General features: G+C 39.0%; 1 protein-coding gene across 1 annotated transcript in view; it reads left to right on the top strand.

Annotated features, from left to right (window-relative positions):
* Cwf19l2 (CWF19 like cell cycle control factor 2) overlaps positions 1-19,119 on the top strand; it is an 86,908-nt gene that overhangs the window by 52,770 nt on the left and 15,019 nt on the right. The window contains exon 13 of the mRNA XM_059267261.1: positions 18,102-18,314. Coding sequence (XP_059123244.1) covers positions 18,102-18,314 — 213 coding nt within the window. The remainder of the gene's footprint in view (positions 1-18,101; positions 18,315-19,119) is intronic.

Here is a 19,119-nt window from a genome sequence, read left to right on the forward strand (position 1 = left end):
ATTGTTTTTTTCTTGTGTTTTTTGGTTTTCTTTAAGGGTTTTTTTTTTTATTTCTTCCAATTTTTTGTTTGTGTTTTCCTCCATTTTTTTTGTTTTGTTTTGTTTTGTTTTGTCGAGACAGGGTTTCTCTGTGTAGCTTTGTGCCTTTCCTGGAACTCACTTGGTAGCCCAGGCTGGCCTCGAACTCACAGAGATCCTCCTGGCTCTGCCTCCCGAGTGCTGGGATTAAAGGCGTGCGCCACCACCGCCCGGCTTTCCTCCATTTCTTTAAGGGGATTTTTCATTTCTTCTTTTAGAACCTCTGTCATATTGATAAAGTTATTTTTAAGGTTGTTTTCTTCTGGATCATCTGTTTTGGGTAGTTCAGATCTTGCTGTTGTAGGATCACTAGGTTCTGGTGGTGCCATATTGCTGTTTATGTTGTTTAATGTGTTCTTACACTACCGTCTACCTATTTCTTCCTTTAACCTGTACAGGTGTAGCTCCAGGTTGCTCTTGTTCCAATTGGTGCAGGTGGGGCCTGTGGCTTCTGTGGTTGCTCTTCTTCCCAATAGGTGCAGGAGGTGCAGGATCAGGGCCTTACCTCTTCTTAATCAGTGCAGGGATGGTGTATGGCTTTGGTGGTTGCTGGTGCTGCAAGAGATGGTTCATGAGGGGCAGGGGACGAAGCTGCTGCCCCATCCCTGGAGTGCCCCCAGGGCCTAGGGGCTAATGAGCTGAGCTGTCCAGTCCAGAGATCAGGGCTGTACCTCTTCCTAATCGGCAGAGGGTTTGGGGTGTGTATGGCTCTGGTGGTCACTTGTACCATAGGGGATGGTTGGTGAGGCCACAGGGGAGGAGCATGATTATTGTTTCTAAAATATATCCTTTTATATCTCTTAGTTTTATGTTTTGTTTTTCTAAAGATGTTCTATGTAATTACTTAAAACAGGAGATGAATGGCAGAAAAAAATCTAGAAAAAGAATATCTGCTTGTTTTCCTATTGTATATAAACCAATGTGCTTATTGTGGTCTCTACTCTAATGGGTATATTATGTTCCTTTGAGATCATAGAACAGAACGGACCTGAACCATACTATTCTTATTTAACCTTCCATGTTTACAAAAGGGAAAAATGAACCTCAATGAGCTAAATGGCATGTGCAATGTTTGGTGACTTTCCTAGTTCTTGAAGTTCTTGAGTGGCAGACTGCAATATCATAAGCTTCAACTTTTAACTCCCATGCCAACTTTTTCATTAAACAGTACTCCACTTTAAATGACTCATATTAAATAACTGTTGATTGCTCCCTACATTAAATTATCTTTGACCAGTTGGCATGCGTCATTTATTGGTATTTAGGGATAAGTTTTGTATGCTTTGATCTTCCTTAAAATGCATTATATCCAGCATTCTTTATAAATAAACTCTCGAGGCTGGAGAGATGATCAGCAGTTAAGAGTATTGGCTGTTCTTGTAGAGGACCTGGGTTTGATTCCCAGCACCCACACAGCAGCTCAAAACCATCTGTAACTCCAGACTCAAGGGCATCAGCTGTCCTTTCATAGCCTCAAAGAAATACATGTGGTACACAGACATGCATACAGGCAAAATACCCATATACATAAAATAGGACAAAAATAAAAATGTTACTGAAGGTTTCTCCAGACAAATCTCTTCCACCCGCAGTCCTGCAGCCACTTATAAAGTAAATATGCAGAGACTTATATTAATTACAAACTGTATGGCCTATGGCACAGGTTCATTATTAACTAGCTCTTCTAACTTAATTCAACCCATTTCTATTAATCTATATTTTGTGGTGGCTTGAAGCTTCTGCCTGACTCCACCTTTTTTCATCTCCCTCTTCAGTTTGAATGTACCACCTAACCTAACAGAAGTCTTGCCATTGACTATGCAGTGTTTTTTATCAACCAATGAGAGCAACATATAATCAGATACAGAAAGATATCCCACAGCAATAAACTCTCCCATTTAAAATATAAGATGTCAGTGTTGTTTGGCACATCACCATGAGCTCTATATACATCTCTCCTCATTAATTATCACTGTGGGTGATAATTTCATTTTCAACTGATAGGACAGGTAAAATGGGCTAATGGGGAGGAAAAGTAGTAGATGTAAGAGAAGATGGGTTGCTGGGTAGTGGTGGCACACACCTTTAATCCCAGACTCAGGAGGCAGAGGCAGGTGGATCACTGTGAGTTTGAGGCCAGTCTGGTCTACAGAGCTAGTTCTAGGATAGCCAAGGCTATTACACAGTGAAACCCTGTTTCAAAAAACAAAAGACAAAACAAAAAATAGATGATGGATAATGGAGACAAAGAAAGAAGTAATGAGGGTTTTACTTTAAATTAGAAGGAAGCAATAATTTTACATCTAATAAAAGATGTTTATTTTTTGTTTGTAATACTTAAGGCTTAATATATTTTAAAGGTTTATATATTTCATGATGGAGCTGATTTTTAAGTACAAATTACCTATATTTCTTTAACAATATACACTGGAACTGTAGTCTTATTTTTTTCTTTTTAGTAAACTTAATAACAAAGTTAATTTTATATGTATAAGTGTTTTGCCCACATGTGTGCAGTGTTCATGGGGGCCAAGACACCAAGTCGCTTTAGAACTGGAATTATGGATGGTTGTAATGGGCACCAAAAGCAAGTCCTCTGCAAAGAACAAGTGTTTTTAACAAATCTTAAGTGGTTAAGCTATGTAGCTGAAGTTTTCCTGTGTCCCACCTGGCCTATGGTCAGAACAAATCTCTCTCACCCACCAGTGCTGCAGCCACTTGAACCCAAGTAAAACTGCTCAGCCATTAGCTCAGGCCTACCGCTAACTAGCTCTTACATTTAAACTAACCCATAGTTCTTATTTATGTTTAGCCATGTGGCTTGGTACCTTTTCTCTGTTCTGCCTTCACATCTTGCTTCCTCTGTATCTGGCTGGCGACTCCTGACTCAGCCTTCCTCTTCCCAGAATTCTCTTCTCTGCTTATCCCGCCTATACTATACTTCCTGCCTGGCTACTGGCCAATCAGCATTTCATTTATCAACCAAATCAGAGCAACACACATTCATAGCATACAGAAAGACATCCCCAGCAGAGCTACATATGTTTACATTTTGATAAGAATAAGATAAAGGATGGTGCAGTTGCTGACCTCTTATTTATGTCATCTCTGCATTGTTTTTGTTCTTATGGTGCCATTCCTATTCTCTTAGGGAAAGTTAGAGTAGGAAGAGCTAATCCAAGAATGTGAAACCAGGCAGTGCTCCTGAAACATCCCCTAAAAGAGATTCTATATTCTAAAATGGTAGAAGTGTTGTTTTGTTTTTATGTAAAACTGAAAAAGATTTGTGCATGCATCCTGTATCAGCTGCTTAAAAAAGTAGTTATGGTTTCTCTGAACTTCATCTAGTGTATGATGAGTCAAGAAGATAGGATCACCAGAAAACCAACATACTTGGTTAATGTTATCTAGTTAAGGTTCCATTTTTTAAAATAATAAAATACATATAGCATAAGTATTGCCGTTTAATCCTGTTAAATTGTACAATTGAGTGGCATCAAGTATGTTTGCAGTATTGTAAACCATCACCATTATCCATTTCTAGAACTTTTAACTATCCTATGATCCAAGTAGATTTTCTATACCTTTTAAATGGGATCCCTGCCCCCAATCTCTCTCTTCTTTCTTGTCCTCCAGCTTCACCTCTCTCTCTGAATTGACATCTGCTAGGTAATACTTAATACTTGTCCTTTGGGGTCTGACTTCATTCTTAATGTTTTCAAATCCATGTAACATATCTGAATCCCATTCCTCTTCAAGACTTTTAAATTCCTTTTAAATAATAAAATGTTTTTGCTTTTTACTAATTAACTCGTCAATGGGCATTTTAGATTTTCAGTTTTTTCCATCTTTTTGTCATTATGAAGGATGCTTTGTGGATGGTGATATCCATGAATCTGAGTCTTTGCTTTCACTTTGTAGGAATTATCTCCAAAACTAGAATTCCTGAGTCAAAACGATAGTTCTACTTTCAATGTTTTTTTCAGGAACCACCAAATTTTTCCACAAGAGCTGTAAAATTTTACATTTCCACTAGGAAAGTGTAAATGTTCCAGTTTTTCTACATTTTCGTCAATTTTTATTATCTATATATTACAAATATAGAAGTAGTATTGTGTGTGAATTACTATTGTGATCAAGTCCAGTTTGAAATCAGGAGTACTTTTTAAGACTATAGAAAATTTCTTGCAGATTCTGGTCTAATGTTAAATTGTTAATGAATTGAGTATACTGGTTCAGTAGTTGATACATTTTTCTTTTTTAAGGAAAAGGAGAGTTCAGGATTACTTGCAATTTATATTTCAACAGATTTTTTTTTCTAATGAATTTGAATGCCTAGAATTTGAAAGATAAGATAAGTTCACAGTTTTTTGTTTTTTTTTTTTGGTTTTTCGAGACAGGGTAGCTTTGCGCCTCTCCTGGAACTCACTTGGTAGCCCAGGCTGGCCTCGAACTCACAGAGATCCGCCTGTTTCTGCCTCCCAAGTGCTGGGATTAAAGGCGTGCGCCACCACTGCCCGGCAAGTTCACAGTTTTGATTAAATATTTTTTTTCTATTTTTCTTTTTTTGAAGATAGATTTTTTTTTTCATACATTATATTCTGGTTATGGTTTCCCCTCCCCCAAACTCCAAGGTCCTCCTTACTTCTCATCCATCCAAATCTACCCCCTTTCTGTCTGTCATTAGAAAACAAAGAGGCAGCCGGAGCGGTGGTGGCACACGCCTTTAATCTCAGCACTTGGGAGGCAAAGCCAGGCGGATCTCTGTGAGTTCGAGGCCAGCCTGTGCTACCAAGTGAGTTCCAGGAAAGGCGCAAAGCTACACAGAGAAACCCTGTCTCGAAAAACCAAAAAAAAAAAAAGAAAAAAAAAAAAAAAAGAAAGAAAAAAGAAAACAAAGAGGCATCTAAAGAATAATGATAAAATAAAATGAGATCAAACATTATGTTACTGTTTTTGGAATAATTTGAGGAATTAATAATTTGAGCATTAATTCTTCTCTGAAAGTCTTGTAGAATTCTACAGTAAAACCATCTAGCCCTGTTTTTTGGGTGGTGGGATACTTGTAATGACTTTCTTCTGCTTCACTAGGGATTATAAATCTGTTTAAATTGCTTGTCTGATCTTAATTTAACTTTAATTAAATTAAAAAAAAAGAAAACATTTCTTTTACATTTTCCAATTTGGTGGAATATAGGTTATTAAAGTATGTTCTTATGATTCTCTGGACTTTCTCGGTACCTGTTGTTGTTAATGTTTCCCTTTTCATCTCTACTTTTGTTAATTTGGATATTCTCTGTCTGGCTTTTAGTTAATTTTGCTAAGAATTTGTCAGCCAATTGTCTCAGAGAATAAATTCTTTGTTTCTTTGAGTCTTTGTATTGTTTTGTTGTTGTTTCTTTCCATTATGTTGTTTTCAGTATTGAGTTTGAGTTTGATTACTTCTTGCCATCTTTTTGGTGTAATTCTTTCTTTTTATTCTAGGGATTTCAGATGTGCTGTTAAGTTATTAGCATGAGATAGCTCCAATTTTTTATGTAGTCATCTAGTCCTGTGAATTAGCCTCTGAGAACAGCCTTAATTGTGTCTCAAAAGTTTGAGTATGTTGTGTTTTCATTTTTATTTGATTCTAGAGTCTTTAATTTCTTCTTTATTTCTCTCTTGACCCATTTTTCATTCAGTAGAGAGTTGTCCATTTTCCATGAGTTGGTAAAATTTCTGTTGTTTCTGTTGTTGATATTCAGCTTTTATCCATGGTGGTCTGATAGGATTCAAGATGTTATTTCAATTTTCTTGTGTCTGTTGAAACTTTCTTTGTGGCTGAGTATGTGCTCAGTTTTGGACAAAGTTCCATGAGGTGCTGAGAAGAAGATATCTTCTTTTGTGTTTGGGTGAAATGTTCTGTAAATATTTTTAGGTTTATTTGGTCTATGACATCAGTTAGCTTCAACATTTCTCTGTTTACTTGTCTGTCTGGATGACCTGTCTATTGGTATGAGTGGGATGTTGAAGATATCCACGATCACTGTGTGAGGGTCACTATGTAATTTAAGCTGTAGTAGTGTTTCCTCAATGAATTTGGGTGCCCTTGTGTTTGGTGCATAGATATTTAGAATTACAATATTTCCTTAGTGAATTTTTTTCTTTGAGTATGTAGTGTCCTGCTCTATCTCTTCTGATTAGTTTTGGTTTGAAATTTATTTGTCAGGTATTAAAATGGCTACTATACTGACTTACTTCTGTGGTGCTTTTGCTTGGAATATCTGTTTCTATCCTTTTACCCTGAGGTGATGTCTGTCCTTGATTTTAAGGTGGGTTTCTTGGATGTTGCATACAAATGGGTTCTGTTTTCAAATTCAGTCTGTTAGTCTGTATTTGATTTGCTGATGTAAGATTATTTTTCCTTGTGTTTTCTTGGATGTGGTTAACCTTTTCAGGTTCAAGTTTCCCCTCTAGCTCCTTCTGTAGGCTGGATTTATAGTTAGAAACTGCTTAAATTTAGTTTTATTATAGAATGTCCTTCTTTTCTCATCTATTCTAATAGAAAGTTTTGCTGGGTGTAATAGTCTGAGCTGGCTTCTGTGATCTCTTAGAGTCTGTTGAACATCTTTTCAAGCCCTTCTATGTTTTAGAGTCTCCATTGAAAAACCAGGTGTAATTCTACTAGGTCAGAATTTATATGTTATTTGGTCTTTTTCTCTTGCAGTTTTTAATATTCTTTCTTTATTCTGTACTTTTAGTGTTTTGATTATTATGTGCTGTGGGGAATCTCTTTCTGGTCTTCTGTATTTGGTGTCTATAAGCTTCTTGTACCTTAATAGGCACCTTTTTCTTCAGGTTAGGGAAATTGTCTTCTATGATTTTGTTGAAAAGATTTTCTCTTTTTTTGACGTGGGTTTCTTCTCCTTTATTCCTATTATTTATAGATATGGTCTTTTCATAGTTCCCTAGATTCTTGAATGTTTTGTGCCTGTTATTTTTTTTTAGATCTGTTGTTTCCTTTGACCAAGGTATCCATATCTTCTATCTTGTTTTGAGTGTCTGAGATTCTCTCTTCCAACTCTTGTATTCTGTTGGTAAGCTTTGCCTCTGAAATCCTGTTTGAGTTCCTAAATTTTTCATTTCCAGTTTTTCCTTAGTTTGGTTTTTCTTGATTGATTCCATTTCTTTTTTCATGTCTTGAACTGTTTTCTTTTTTTCATTCCACTATTTCTGTTTTCATATAGTTCATTAATGGACTTATCTATACTCTTTTTTTAAATTTTTCTTTATTAAGAAATTTTCTAGTCACTCCACATACTATCCACAAACCTCCTACCTCCCTCCTCCCATCCCCCCAGCCCACTTTCCCAAGCCACCCCACAACCCCACATCCCCCAAATCGAGGTCTCCCATGGGGAGTCAACAGATCCCAGCACACTGAGCCTAGGCAGGTCCAAGCCCCTTCCTACTGCACCAAGACTGTGCAAGGTGTCACACCACAGGCACCGGATTCCAGAAGCCTGCCCATAGACCAGGGACAGATCCCGATCCCCCTGCCTTGGTGCCCCCCAAACAGTTTGAGCCAAACAAATGTCTTCCGTATCCAGAGGGCCTAGTCCTGTCCCATGGGGGCTCCACAGCCACCAGTCCACAGTTCATGAGCTTCCACTCGTGTGGCTGGTCATCTCTGTGCATCTTCCCATCATGATCTCGTCTCTTTAAGGATCTTGAACAATGTCAGAATAGCTATTTTGAAGTCCTCATCTTGTGCTTCAGCTGTGTTGCATTTGTCAGGGCCTATGAATGTAGGATTGCTAGTTTCTGGTTGAGACTTATTGTCCTGGCTGTTACTGATTGGGTTTTTACGCTGGCCTCTAGTCATCTAGGTTTGGAATTCTACCGCTGAGCTAAATCCCCAACCCCTTATAATGCTATGTACTGATATATGGCCTTGTCTTTGATTGGGTAGGCATATGTTCCCCTCTTTCTCTGAAGGGAGTGTGGTAGCTGTGGGTTGCCTGGGAAAGATGAGATCCTGCCAGATATGGCCACTGGGGTTTCTGGGTATAATATGTTTTGGTATTGGGAGCTGACAAGCTTGAAGGGAGATGGACTTAGAAGTAGGTGGGTTGGGGGTTTGCTGAGAGGTTCCACAAGTTGGAGGAAATCTGGGTGGGCCAACAGGATCTGCATAGACCTCTGGGAATGGTGACAGAGTGGAAGGAGATACTGCAGCAGGTGGTCTGATACAAAGCTGGGAATGAGACTGGGGGCTTGAAATTGAAGAACAGGAGGGAAGAGTAAAGATCCCCTGCCTCATTAACTGCCCTTGTGGCAGGTGGGTTTCCAGGGAGAGTCTGACTTGGTCATTGGTGACTGAGACTGAGGGGTGGAGTGGTGAAAGAAGGTTGATTCCCTGGTTGATGTGGCCAGTGGGTGTCCAGGATTGCCTGCAATAGTTGCTGGCTGAGATTTGATTATCATTTTGCCTTGAGAGCAGAGTCATAAGCTTGGATGCTTTTGTGGACTTTGGGCTTCAGTTCATTTTCCTCTGTTGATAATCCTGTGAAGAGAAACCATGACCACAGAAACTCTTATAATGGAAAACATTTAATGGGGCTGGCTCACAGTTTCAAAAGTTTAGTCCATTATCATCATGGTGGAGAGCATGGTGGTCTGCAGGCAGACATGGTACTGGTGAAGGAGCTGAAAGTTCTACACCAAGATCAGCAGCAGCAGCAGCAGCAGCAGCAGAAAGTGGTCTTTCTCACTGGGTGTGGCTTGAGCATTTCAGACCTCAAAGCCTGGCCCCAAGTGATACACTTCTTCCAACAAAGCCATACCTATTCCAAGACCACACCTCCTAATAGTGCTACACCCTATGAGTTTACAGGGGCCTTTTTTATTCCACTCCACCCCCATAAGCTCATAACAATATCATCATGCCAAATTCATTTAGTCCAACTTCAAAAGACCCCATAGTCTGTAACAGCTTCAAACTTGTTTAAAAGTCCAAAGTTCAAAGTCTTTTTTGAGACTCATGCAATCTCTTAACTTTAACCCCTGTAAAATCAAAAGGAAAAAAGATCACATACATCCAACATATAAAAGCACAAGATATGCATTACCATTCTAAAATGGAGGAAAGGGAGCATAGTGAGAAAATGCTGGACCAAAACAAAACTGAAAACTAGCTGGGCAAACTCTAAATTCTGCGTCTCCATGTCTGATGTCCAAACTTTCTTCAGAGCTCCATCTTTTTCATCTTTGTTGACTATAACTTTTTTCTCTTGGGCGGGTTCCACTCCCTGTTAGTAGCACTCGTGGGCAGATGTCCTGTCGGAAACTCAGCTGGTAGCTGGGTAGAGCTGTGTGGATTGTAGAGACAATGAAGAGGACAGATTGGCTGCCAGTCAATACCGGACAGTCCCTTGTTTATTTCACAGCCAGCTTATATACAGTTTTGAAGGACAGAAGTAGAACAATGAACAGCACAGGCATTCAACCCCTATGTATCCTGCCTTGCGTCAAGGAGCAGGGAGTGTCATTTTCTATCTCGATGTACCTCCAGCTGGCATCAGCAGCTTGCATCTAGCTAGATAGTGTGTTCCTTCCTGTGGGCTAATCAGGACTTTCTCACAGCCCTGGAGCAAGCAAGTATGAACTCTGTTGACTCAGAATAGACTTCAGAATCAAACTGGGAAACTGAGTCAGTTGTGGGCTCCCACAGTGTCCCACAGCTCTGGCATCTCTTTAACATCTTGGGGTCTCCAAGGCAGTCCATGCTTGACCTTCACAACCTCACCCTCTCTAGGCCTTCATTCAGGTACATGCCTGATACATGCCTGGCCTCAGAGGCAGATTCCATAACCCTTTCTTCTATCCTTGACTCAAAAGCTAGAAACATGTGGCTGAAGCTGCCAAGTTATGCTTCTTCCTAGGGCTGGAACATGGCCCCAATGTTCAATTACATCTTCACCAGCTTTCTGTTTTCTATAGTTTCCTTCACTGCCTAAGCTTGGCTGTCTTGAAACTTGCTCTGCAGGCCAGGCTGGCCTCAGGTTCAGAGATCTGCCTGCCTCTGCCTCTGGAGTGCTGGGATTAAAGGCATGCACCACCACACCGACCTCCAAGCTTTTCTTTAATTCCTTTTTAGGTAGAAGTTGGAAGCTTAGCTGGGTGGGGTCTTGCCCTAAGGTCACCACTCCCTCTATTCCATTTAACCCCAATTTATCTTTAATCTGTTTGTGTCTGAACACAGGATTCAGCTCCATTCTACTTCCTGGTACCTCTTTTCTCCTTGATCTGTATATTTTATATTTTTCCTTGTTCCTCTTGCTCCTTTTCATTGTCGATTGAATTTCACATAAGTATGAACACTAATAACCTCAGAACAAAGACAATACTAGGCTGTTTTGAAATTTCCTCTGCCAAAGCAATTAATCCAGAACTCTTCAAGTTAGCCTTCATGCAGACTTTTCAGACAAGGGCAAAAAGCAGCTACATTCTAAACCAAAATATCACAAGAATGGTATCGAGGCCACATACTGATATTCTTTTTTTTTGAAACCTCTTGAGTCAGTACCTCACAGTTCAAATCACCTTCAGCACCACTGTCTATCATCCTCCTACTGGTATGGCCCATTAAGCAGTGCTTAAAGTATTCTACTGCTTTCTAACACAAATTACCAAAGTTCAAATTCCTCCAAACAAAAACATGGTCAGGCCTATCACAGCAATACCCCAGTCCCTGGTACCAACTTCTGTTTTAGTTAGGGTTTCTGTTGCTGTGAAGAGACACAATGACCACTCAGAGGATGATAGGGTTGTAGCCAACTTAGAGAAGGGTCAGACAGGGCAGCAGGCCCTTGGACAAATTATTATTAAAAAAAGAAAAAAAAACCCAACAGAGAATGTGCTGCCCCTCTGCCCCTAGACCCAGACAATTCGGAGCTGCATAAAATCAAGTTCCAGATACTTCCTGCCATAACCTAAAGGATATGATATAACATAACTGGTATAATAAACAAAGTACCATCCTGTGGGATGTTTACTGCTGTTGTAGATTGTATACCATAGCTGTCAGAGGGAATGAGTTTCCTGCAGATAAATGGAATGTCTATCAGAGAAAATGGGTCTACTGGTAACATAGATGCAATAACATAATTTGCTAGAGGATATGGCAATTTTCTTGCAGCTGCAACTCTCCAGTCTGTTCAAACCAAGCATCTCTAACCTGAAGTAAGCACCAATCTTGAGCTTGTAACTATATAGAGTTGGAATTCCCCTAGACCCCCCTGTTATAATATATCACGCGGGGACCCCTGCTAGCCAGACCAGGGTATCCTATGGAAACATGGCAGGCAGATGCAGTGGCAGGCAGAGGTGTGTGGAACAGTCACTCACACCAAGCACTGCATCCACGTGGAGAGAGTTTATTATAATAGAGAAATGAAAAGAAAGATGGGAAAGAGGGAGACAGAAGGGAGGGAAAGCGGAGGTGTGTACACCTCATGGGAATGGAGGGGGGGTGCATGGGAGAGAGAGAGAGGAAGGGGAGGGGTTTTTCCTTAAAATGAGGCTTTCACGTCAGAATGCAGGGTGGCCCCAATGGGCGGGTTTCCAAATGGCGGGTCAGAATACTAATACCCCCAACCCTAACCACTATAAAAATCCTATCCTGTTACTACTTGGGGTCCCTCTCACTCCAATGTTGTGACAGATGGATGAGGGGACCAAGTTTAAACTTGAGAATTAAAGAGTCTTTGCTTTTGCATGTGGATTGGTCCCTTGGTGGTCTTTGGAGACATCAGACCTTTGGGTGCAACAACCATGGCAACTCTCATAAAGGAAACTATTTAACTGACGTTGGCTTCTAGTTTCAGAGATTTAGTCCATTATTGTCTTGGCAGGACACATGACAGCTTGCAGACAGACATGGTGCTAGAGAAGGAGCTGAGAGTTCTATGTCCAGATCGGCAGATAGCAGAAGTGAGTGTCACACTAGAACTGGCTTGAACATTTAAGATCTCCAAGCCTGCCCCTAGTGATGGGTTTCCTCCAACAAAGCCACACCTACTCCAGTAAGGCCACACTTCCTAATAGAGTTACCATTTATACGCTTATGGAGGTCATTTTTATTTAAACTACATACTTCCTGTAAGAATTGTGGGAGCCAGCCAATGAGTCGACTAGGGTAGCTGAGTAGGGCATGAGGCTGAGGAAAAAACAGAGACAGAATAGACGGAGACAGAAAATCAGTGTTGGGAGGGCTTTTGGTCAATACCAAGCAAGCCCTGAGTTTATTTCACAGCCAGATTGTACACAAACTGAAAAGCAAAAGTAGAACAAAGCATAACACAGGCAGTCTAGCCTGTCCTTGAATCAAGAAACAGGCTGTTTCATGATCTCAAACATGTGCCACCTAGTGACATCAGCAGCCTGCCTAGAACTGAACATTAGCTAGATAACATTCTTTCCCACAAGCTAATCAGGACTTTCTCCCAGCCGCTGTACTTTTCCTAGGAACTTTATCAGAGCTTTCTCACAGCTTCTGAAGAGACTAGAGAAAGCAAGCTTTGAACTCTTTTTGGGTCAGAGTAGACATCATATTCAAACTGAGTTCCTGTGGGAAACTGAGTCACTGTGGGCTCCCACAAAGAATTTGAAAGTTTTAGATTTTTTTTACATTTATTTCTTTTATGCAGTGTTTTACCAACATGGATGTAGTGTGCCTCATGCCTACAGAGGTCACAGGAAGGTATAGCATACCCTAGAATGTGAGGTACAGATGGTTGTGAGCTTACAGTGTGGATTCTGGAATCAGAACCTATGATTCCAACCTATGTCCAAGAGCAGCCAATGCTCTTAAGCTCAGAATCACCTATCCAGCTCCAAGGTTTAGAGTTTATGCTTATATTTTTGATGAATTTTGAATTCATTTTTGTGTATGGTGTAAGATAAAATTCCAAATTTTATTTATTTATTTTACATGTGGATATCGGGCTTCTAAAAACCATTTTAAAAAAATATTGCATCTAAAATTGGAATTCTTTTTTCCCCTCCTTTTTGTTAACATTTGCAATTGACATACAGGGTTTCATTATGGCATTTTTCATACAGGTATGTCATTATACTTTGTGTTCATTCTCTTCCCCTATTGCCTTCTCCTGTGTCCCTGCTGCTTTGTACTGCTCTGCTTGTTCCTTTTTTTCCCCTCAGATAGCTGTACTTTCTACTTTATTACATGTGTTCCATATGTTCCTCTCCCTTAAGAAACATTTCTCTCCTCTCTGGTCTCCTTTTAGTCTTATGACTTACACATACACACACACACTTTTAAATCCAAGTGCTCTTTATGAGAGAAAACAATCAGTGTCTTTCTGACTCTTGCTTATTGCATTTAACATGATCTTCAGTTGTATTTACTTTCTTGTAAATGTCATGATTTCATTTTTCTTCACAGCTGTATAAAATTTCATTGATAAAACCATTTATTTAAAACTATCATTTTCACACTGAATAATTTTGATACTGTTACCCGAAATCATTTGGCCATGTATACATGTATTTGATTGACCATGTATGTGTGTGTTTACTTGACTTGTGTGTGTGTGTGTGTGTGTGTGTGTGTGTGTGTGTGTGTTTGACCATGTGTGTGTGTTTTAATTTCTGGGCTCCATATTCTGCCCCATTGGGCTGTGTGTCTGTGTTTGTGCCATTACTGTGTGTTTTAATTCCTGTAGTTCATAGCAAGTTTTAGCATCAACAAAAGTAAGATCTCCATACCTGCACTTTTGCGTTTCAGGATTACTTTAGCTATTTGTGTCCATTGAGAATCCATGGGATTTGTAGGATGGTAATTTGTTGTTGGTTGGTTTTTTTTGTTTGTTTGTGTTGACACAGAGCCTCAATGTATACCCCAGTCTGGGAGTCCTTAAGCTGTGAGTTCTTTTGTCTGTTATCAGAACAAGGCAGATTTCATTTTCCATGTGTTCTGCTTTTACCTAAATGTCATTGAATTTTTAATAAAGACTTCATTGTATTTGTATGGTACCTTGTGTAGTGTGAAAATCTTTCTTTTAATTTTTGTGATCACTTTTGCACATTTTTCTGATATTTGCCATATAGAGGTTCTACAAGTTTTGCCATGGACTGGCCCATCGGGGGTACCACGACCGTAAGAGAACCAGGGCTTGGGTAGTCAGGAAGGCAAGGATTTGGTGAATAACAGACAGACAACACACTCAGAAGTGGTTTGAATCTGCTGCAATTTTACTTCTGCAAATTAGTAGTGTATATACAGAAAAGAAAATTATCAAGTCATACAAGGAACAACAAGAGCTTGACAATAATTCAATTACATCGTCTTTAAAAACAGCAAGCACACAATTATTAATCGGCACTAGACATATCCCTTCACCCACAAGAACTTTATGACCCAAAGAGCAGTCTGTGATTTCTAAACTTAGTACAGTCCCTAGACTTGTGTAGACTTCTTGCGGTTGCAGCTATGTCCTTCATCTTATCTCAGCAGCTTTCTAGTTTCTTATACATTTCTATTTTTCTGGTTCTCATGACCTGCTTAGCCAATTTGGATGCTGCAGACCCTCTCTAAGTCTTTCTTTAGTTCACCACATATCTCTTCTAATATAAAATATTTTTACCTGCTGGAATATGGACTCTTGTACTTTTTTGCCTGTAAGGGGAAGGGGTTCTGCTATAGTCCTTAAGTTTCCCATGCTGATCTTCCTCAACAGAGGGGCCCACCATCTGCCTCCTATGAGATAACGTTTTCTACCATAAATCACTTTAGTTGGGATTCCTAAAGGATTTTTAGTGGGTGGGTGTTCATTCCCTAGAAGTGCCTGGACCTTTATACTTTCTTTATCTAGCAGCTTGGGGTCTTTAAGAAATAGCTCTTTTTGCTATATTTGATTAAGATCCATGTCCAGCTCCCCCTTTCCTCCATAGTTCACAACCCAAGCATTCATTAATTTTGGCTGTGCTTCATAGATTAATTAGAACGTTATCAGAAAAGCAGTTATACAGAACCCATAGCCCAGGGAGCTCATGATCTGTGAAGTACATCTTCTTTGAGAAGGAAGCATAACGTGGGCACTCTGCCAGGGACCTCAGTCCCGTGGGACACGTATCTCCTGTCTGCTATTATAGACATAATTGTTCATGTCACATGAACAACACTGGAGTTGGTGTGGCAAAGTTTTAAGATGTATGGTGTACTGTTTTAGATTGTAATGTAGTTGTCTTCCTTTAATGTTTTGTCTAAACTATATTTTCCTACCATTTTCCTTCTTTACCTACACTTCTCTAATACTTAAGTGGCTTTTCCTTCTTAAGTATAAGATATTTTATAACTGTTAAAAGAATACTCACTGAAAATGTTGTTTATTGATGCCAAATATGGCGGTATTATAGGCATAAAGTTGTAGAAGAAGCATATATGACTGAAAAGAATATTTTCAAGCACACCCAAAGATAATAGGAAGAAGTCCAGATTCGATGTGTAGGAGGAGGGCATCGTAAATGCTGTTCTCAGATAAGTGGAACATGTTTCAGTTCTGTTGGGGAATAATCCTCACTTTCTAGTCTATACCAGAAGCAGTTCAAAAACTAGAAATAAATTAGAGAAAATTGGCAGCATGTAGGTAACTTTCATAAGGCATGGAAGTACTGTCTTTCATATACAGAAAATAAATATCTTATTTAATAATATATGAACGGTGTACTATATTTAATAGGGACATGACTTTATATATGGAAACATGTAGTCTATTGTCTTAGTATACTGTAGATAAAACATACCCCCACTAAGTCTCTACTCCTTTTAGTAAAATAACTTCATACTGTTTGGTTTATTTATTCTTGAAGAAATTTCGTTTTCTTCTAACTCTTCTGTTTTGAAAATATATTTATAATATGTTGATGATATACTTTAGAGATTGGGTTCTTGAGGGGAAGAATCTCATATATATGCCAGGCACTCTTTAGCTCAGTTGTCAGACAAATGTGGCTACATGTTTTGGTCCACACCTGTAATCTCAGTAATCAGAAGGCTCAGACAAGAGGATCAGGAGTTCAAAAACAGCTTGAGCTACACAGTGTGACTCTTACAAAAACAAGAAAAATGTGTACCTTGTTGTCTTGGAACTTGGCAGTGATTCCAAAGACATTTCTGATTACATTCTAGAGTCTTTAAAGTGATTGAGAATTCTTAATAGCCCAGAATGTCATCTGTCTTGGTGAACATTCTGCACATTTGGAAAACCATTCACTCTTGCCAAATGAGACTTCTGTCAGTGTTAATTAGATTATATTGGTTCATAGCCTGTTAAAGTCTCCATTGTATCTCTTTTTTTTTTTTTTTTTTTTTCCCGAGACAGGGTTTCTCTGTATAGCTTTGCGCCTTTCCTGGAACTCACTTGGTAGCCCAGGTTGGCCTTGAACTCACAGAGATCCGCCTGGCTCTGCCTCCCAAGTGCTGGTATTAAAGGCGTGCGCCACCACCGCCCGGCCATTGTATCTCTTGATTCTTTACTTATCCCAGCAATTATAAAGTGATGTTTAAATCTCTGAGTTGTGTATTATATTTCTCCTGCAGTACCATTGAATTTTCGCATTGTGTATTTTGAAATTCTGTTACTAGGCACATGAATTTTAGGAATTTTGTGTTTTGAAGTGGCTTTTTTTTTTTTTCTTTTAGTGACTGGTTCTCACCATGTAACCCAGGCTGACTTGAAACTCACTGTGTTGGCCAGGTTATCCTTGAACTCAGAGATCCACCTGCCTCTGCTTTCCATGAGCTAGAATTAAAGCATTAGTGACAAGCATTTTTATCTTTTATAATTTTTAATTAGAAATATCCTTTTACTTACTACTCGGTCTTTAAATTGTTTCTAAAATTCTGCTAAGATCCAAGTATCTTGTTATTGACTTGTATTTGGTGTTTTTTCAAGTAATTTTTTTAGGAGTGGGGGTGGGAGGAGGCTAGTAGATTGAGTAGAAAATAATTTAGGAAAAGGAAAAACAAGCCAATGAGTACTTAACACTGTAGTCATTGTGAGATTGATGGTAATACTTTTGAGGGGCTTGAATATGGGAAGAAATTTCTTTCTGGGGGTGACAACTGAATCTAAAGCTACAGAATGGAGAGTATTCGTCAGAGAGCATGTGCAAGTTGAAAGGCAGCAGTTCCTTGGAAGGCTAATGATTGCTAGAATATAGAGAGTGAATAGGTGTGGCCAGATGTGTTAGGAGAGGTTATTGATGCTAGTGAAATGCTTTGTTATGAAAACTGGTGCTTTATAGTATGAGTCTTTACCTTGTACCAGCATGTGTTGTAAGTATAACCTAAGAAGACAGATAATATTGTGATCATTGTAAAAAAAAAAAAAAAAAAAGGAATTGAGAGAGTACAGAAATACTTCATAGCTAGGTCAAGGTTAAATAGTTAGGAGATAGAATTTTACTGTGGTTATTTTGGCAGCTTCTAATTGCTACAGATTGTGTGTGTGTGTCAGCATTTTCTAGGCTATAGCAGAGTTTGTATTTGGCCTTGTACACAATATAGAGCTCTTTAGGGATTTTACATATGGACATAAAATTTGTGTTTTGTGTCTGTCCAAGTGTTGGGAAAAGGTTAGAGAAGCAGAGAACAAGCAGAACAATAATTAGTTTTTATATATTGTATATGCTGAGTTTACAAGTAGCTTAACCTGCATTTTTGTTTCCTTTCAGCTTAAGTGAACATAATGGTTTCCATATTGTAGCAGTAGAAAAGTAATTAAATGGTGTGAATTAGCAAAGATTCATTGACTTTAGCTGTGATAATGTTTTTGGTGGCCTTAGTAATGATAGATGGATTGATTTTTTTTTTTAAAACCTCAAGCTTAATTCTCATCATTAAAAAAAATTACAGGTTGTATCATATTGCGTACTGATAGGACTTTAGGATGCCATTTTATTCAATGAAATATTAACTACCACCTCTGTCTTCTGCTATTACTATTTTGATTTTTCAGTTCATGGGAAAACCAGATGGAGACCATTATACTCTGGATGACATGTTTGTCTCCAAAGCAGCTGAAAAAGAGCATCTTGGTGAAAAGGAAGAGAGCCAGAGGAGGAAAGCAATTGCAGAGCACCAGAGTCTTGCCGCACAGATGGACAAGTGTCTGTACTGTTTTGACAGCTGTCGGTTCCCCAAGCACCTTATTGTTGCTATCGGTGTGAAGGTAAGAAATAAAACATTCATACAAGGTAAAGGTCAGTTAGTATATGCAGATTTTTCTAGCACCTCAGATTTTTAGAAAATTTTTGAAAGTTTTTACTTTAATTTTTCAAATGTTTTTGTTCTCTAAGTTACCATAGTTCTTAGGGTTTTTTGATAGACCATATATCAGTGTTTCATTGTTTCCACCCCATGTTGTGGGTGATTCTGTTCCATTGAGAATCAAATTCTGGCTCTTCTGATCTATGATTGAATTGAATTCAGCATTAAAATCTCCCCTCAGAGTCTTAGTCTAAAGCAGCTTTCATTTATTTACTTACTTCCTCATAGACTATATTTGATTTCTCGTAGACTGTGTCAGTGTTTGAAAACCTAGTGAAGTTACTTTGTCTTGTTGATTAGGTTTTTCCCTAAGTCTTTCAGCTTCAGGAATGCAGAAATAACCTTTGCTCACCATTGTATTCCAAGCATCTTATCTTCATAGTGTGTCAGGGTGACTTATTCAATAAATATGTGTTGATGACTATATTACATTGTGCAATTAGTTTGTGGATGTGATAGGTGTAGCACGAATCTTAAAAGGTCTTATAATAAAAAACCCAGAGCCCTATATTGGGGGTGGGTGGCTGAAAAATCAGAGAAGCAGAACAGCCAGCTACTAGCTTACCTCTGCGAAATCCTCAGCCTAAAGAGAGTAAGTTCCTGTCTCCTCATGCCTTATATACCTTTCTGTGTCCTGCCATATTACTTCCTGGAATTAAAGGCATGTGTCACCACTGCCTGGTTCTATTTCTCTCATGTAGCCCAGT

The sequence above is a fragment of the Peromyscus eremicus genome, chromosome 7 (assembly GCF_949786415.1).
Source record: "Peromyscus eremicus chromosome 7, PerEre_H2_v1, whole genome shotgun sequence".
Lineage (NCBI taxonomy): Eukaryota > Metazoa > Chordata > Mammalia > Rodentia > Cricetidae > Peromyscus > Peromyscus eremicus.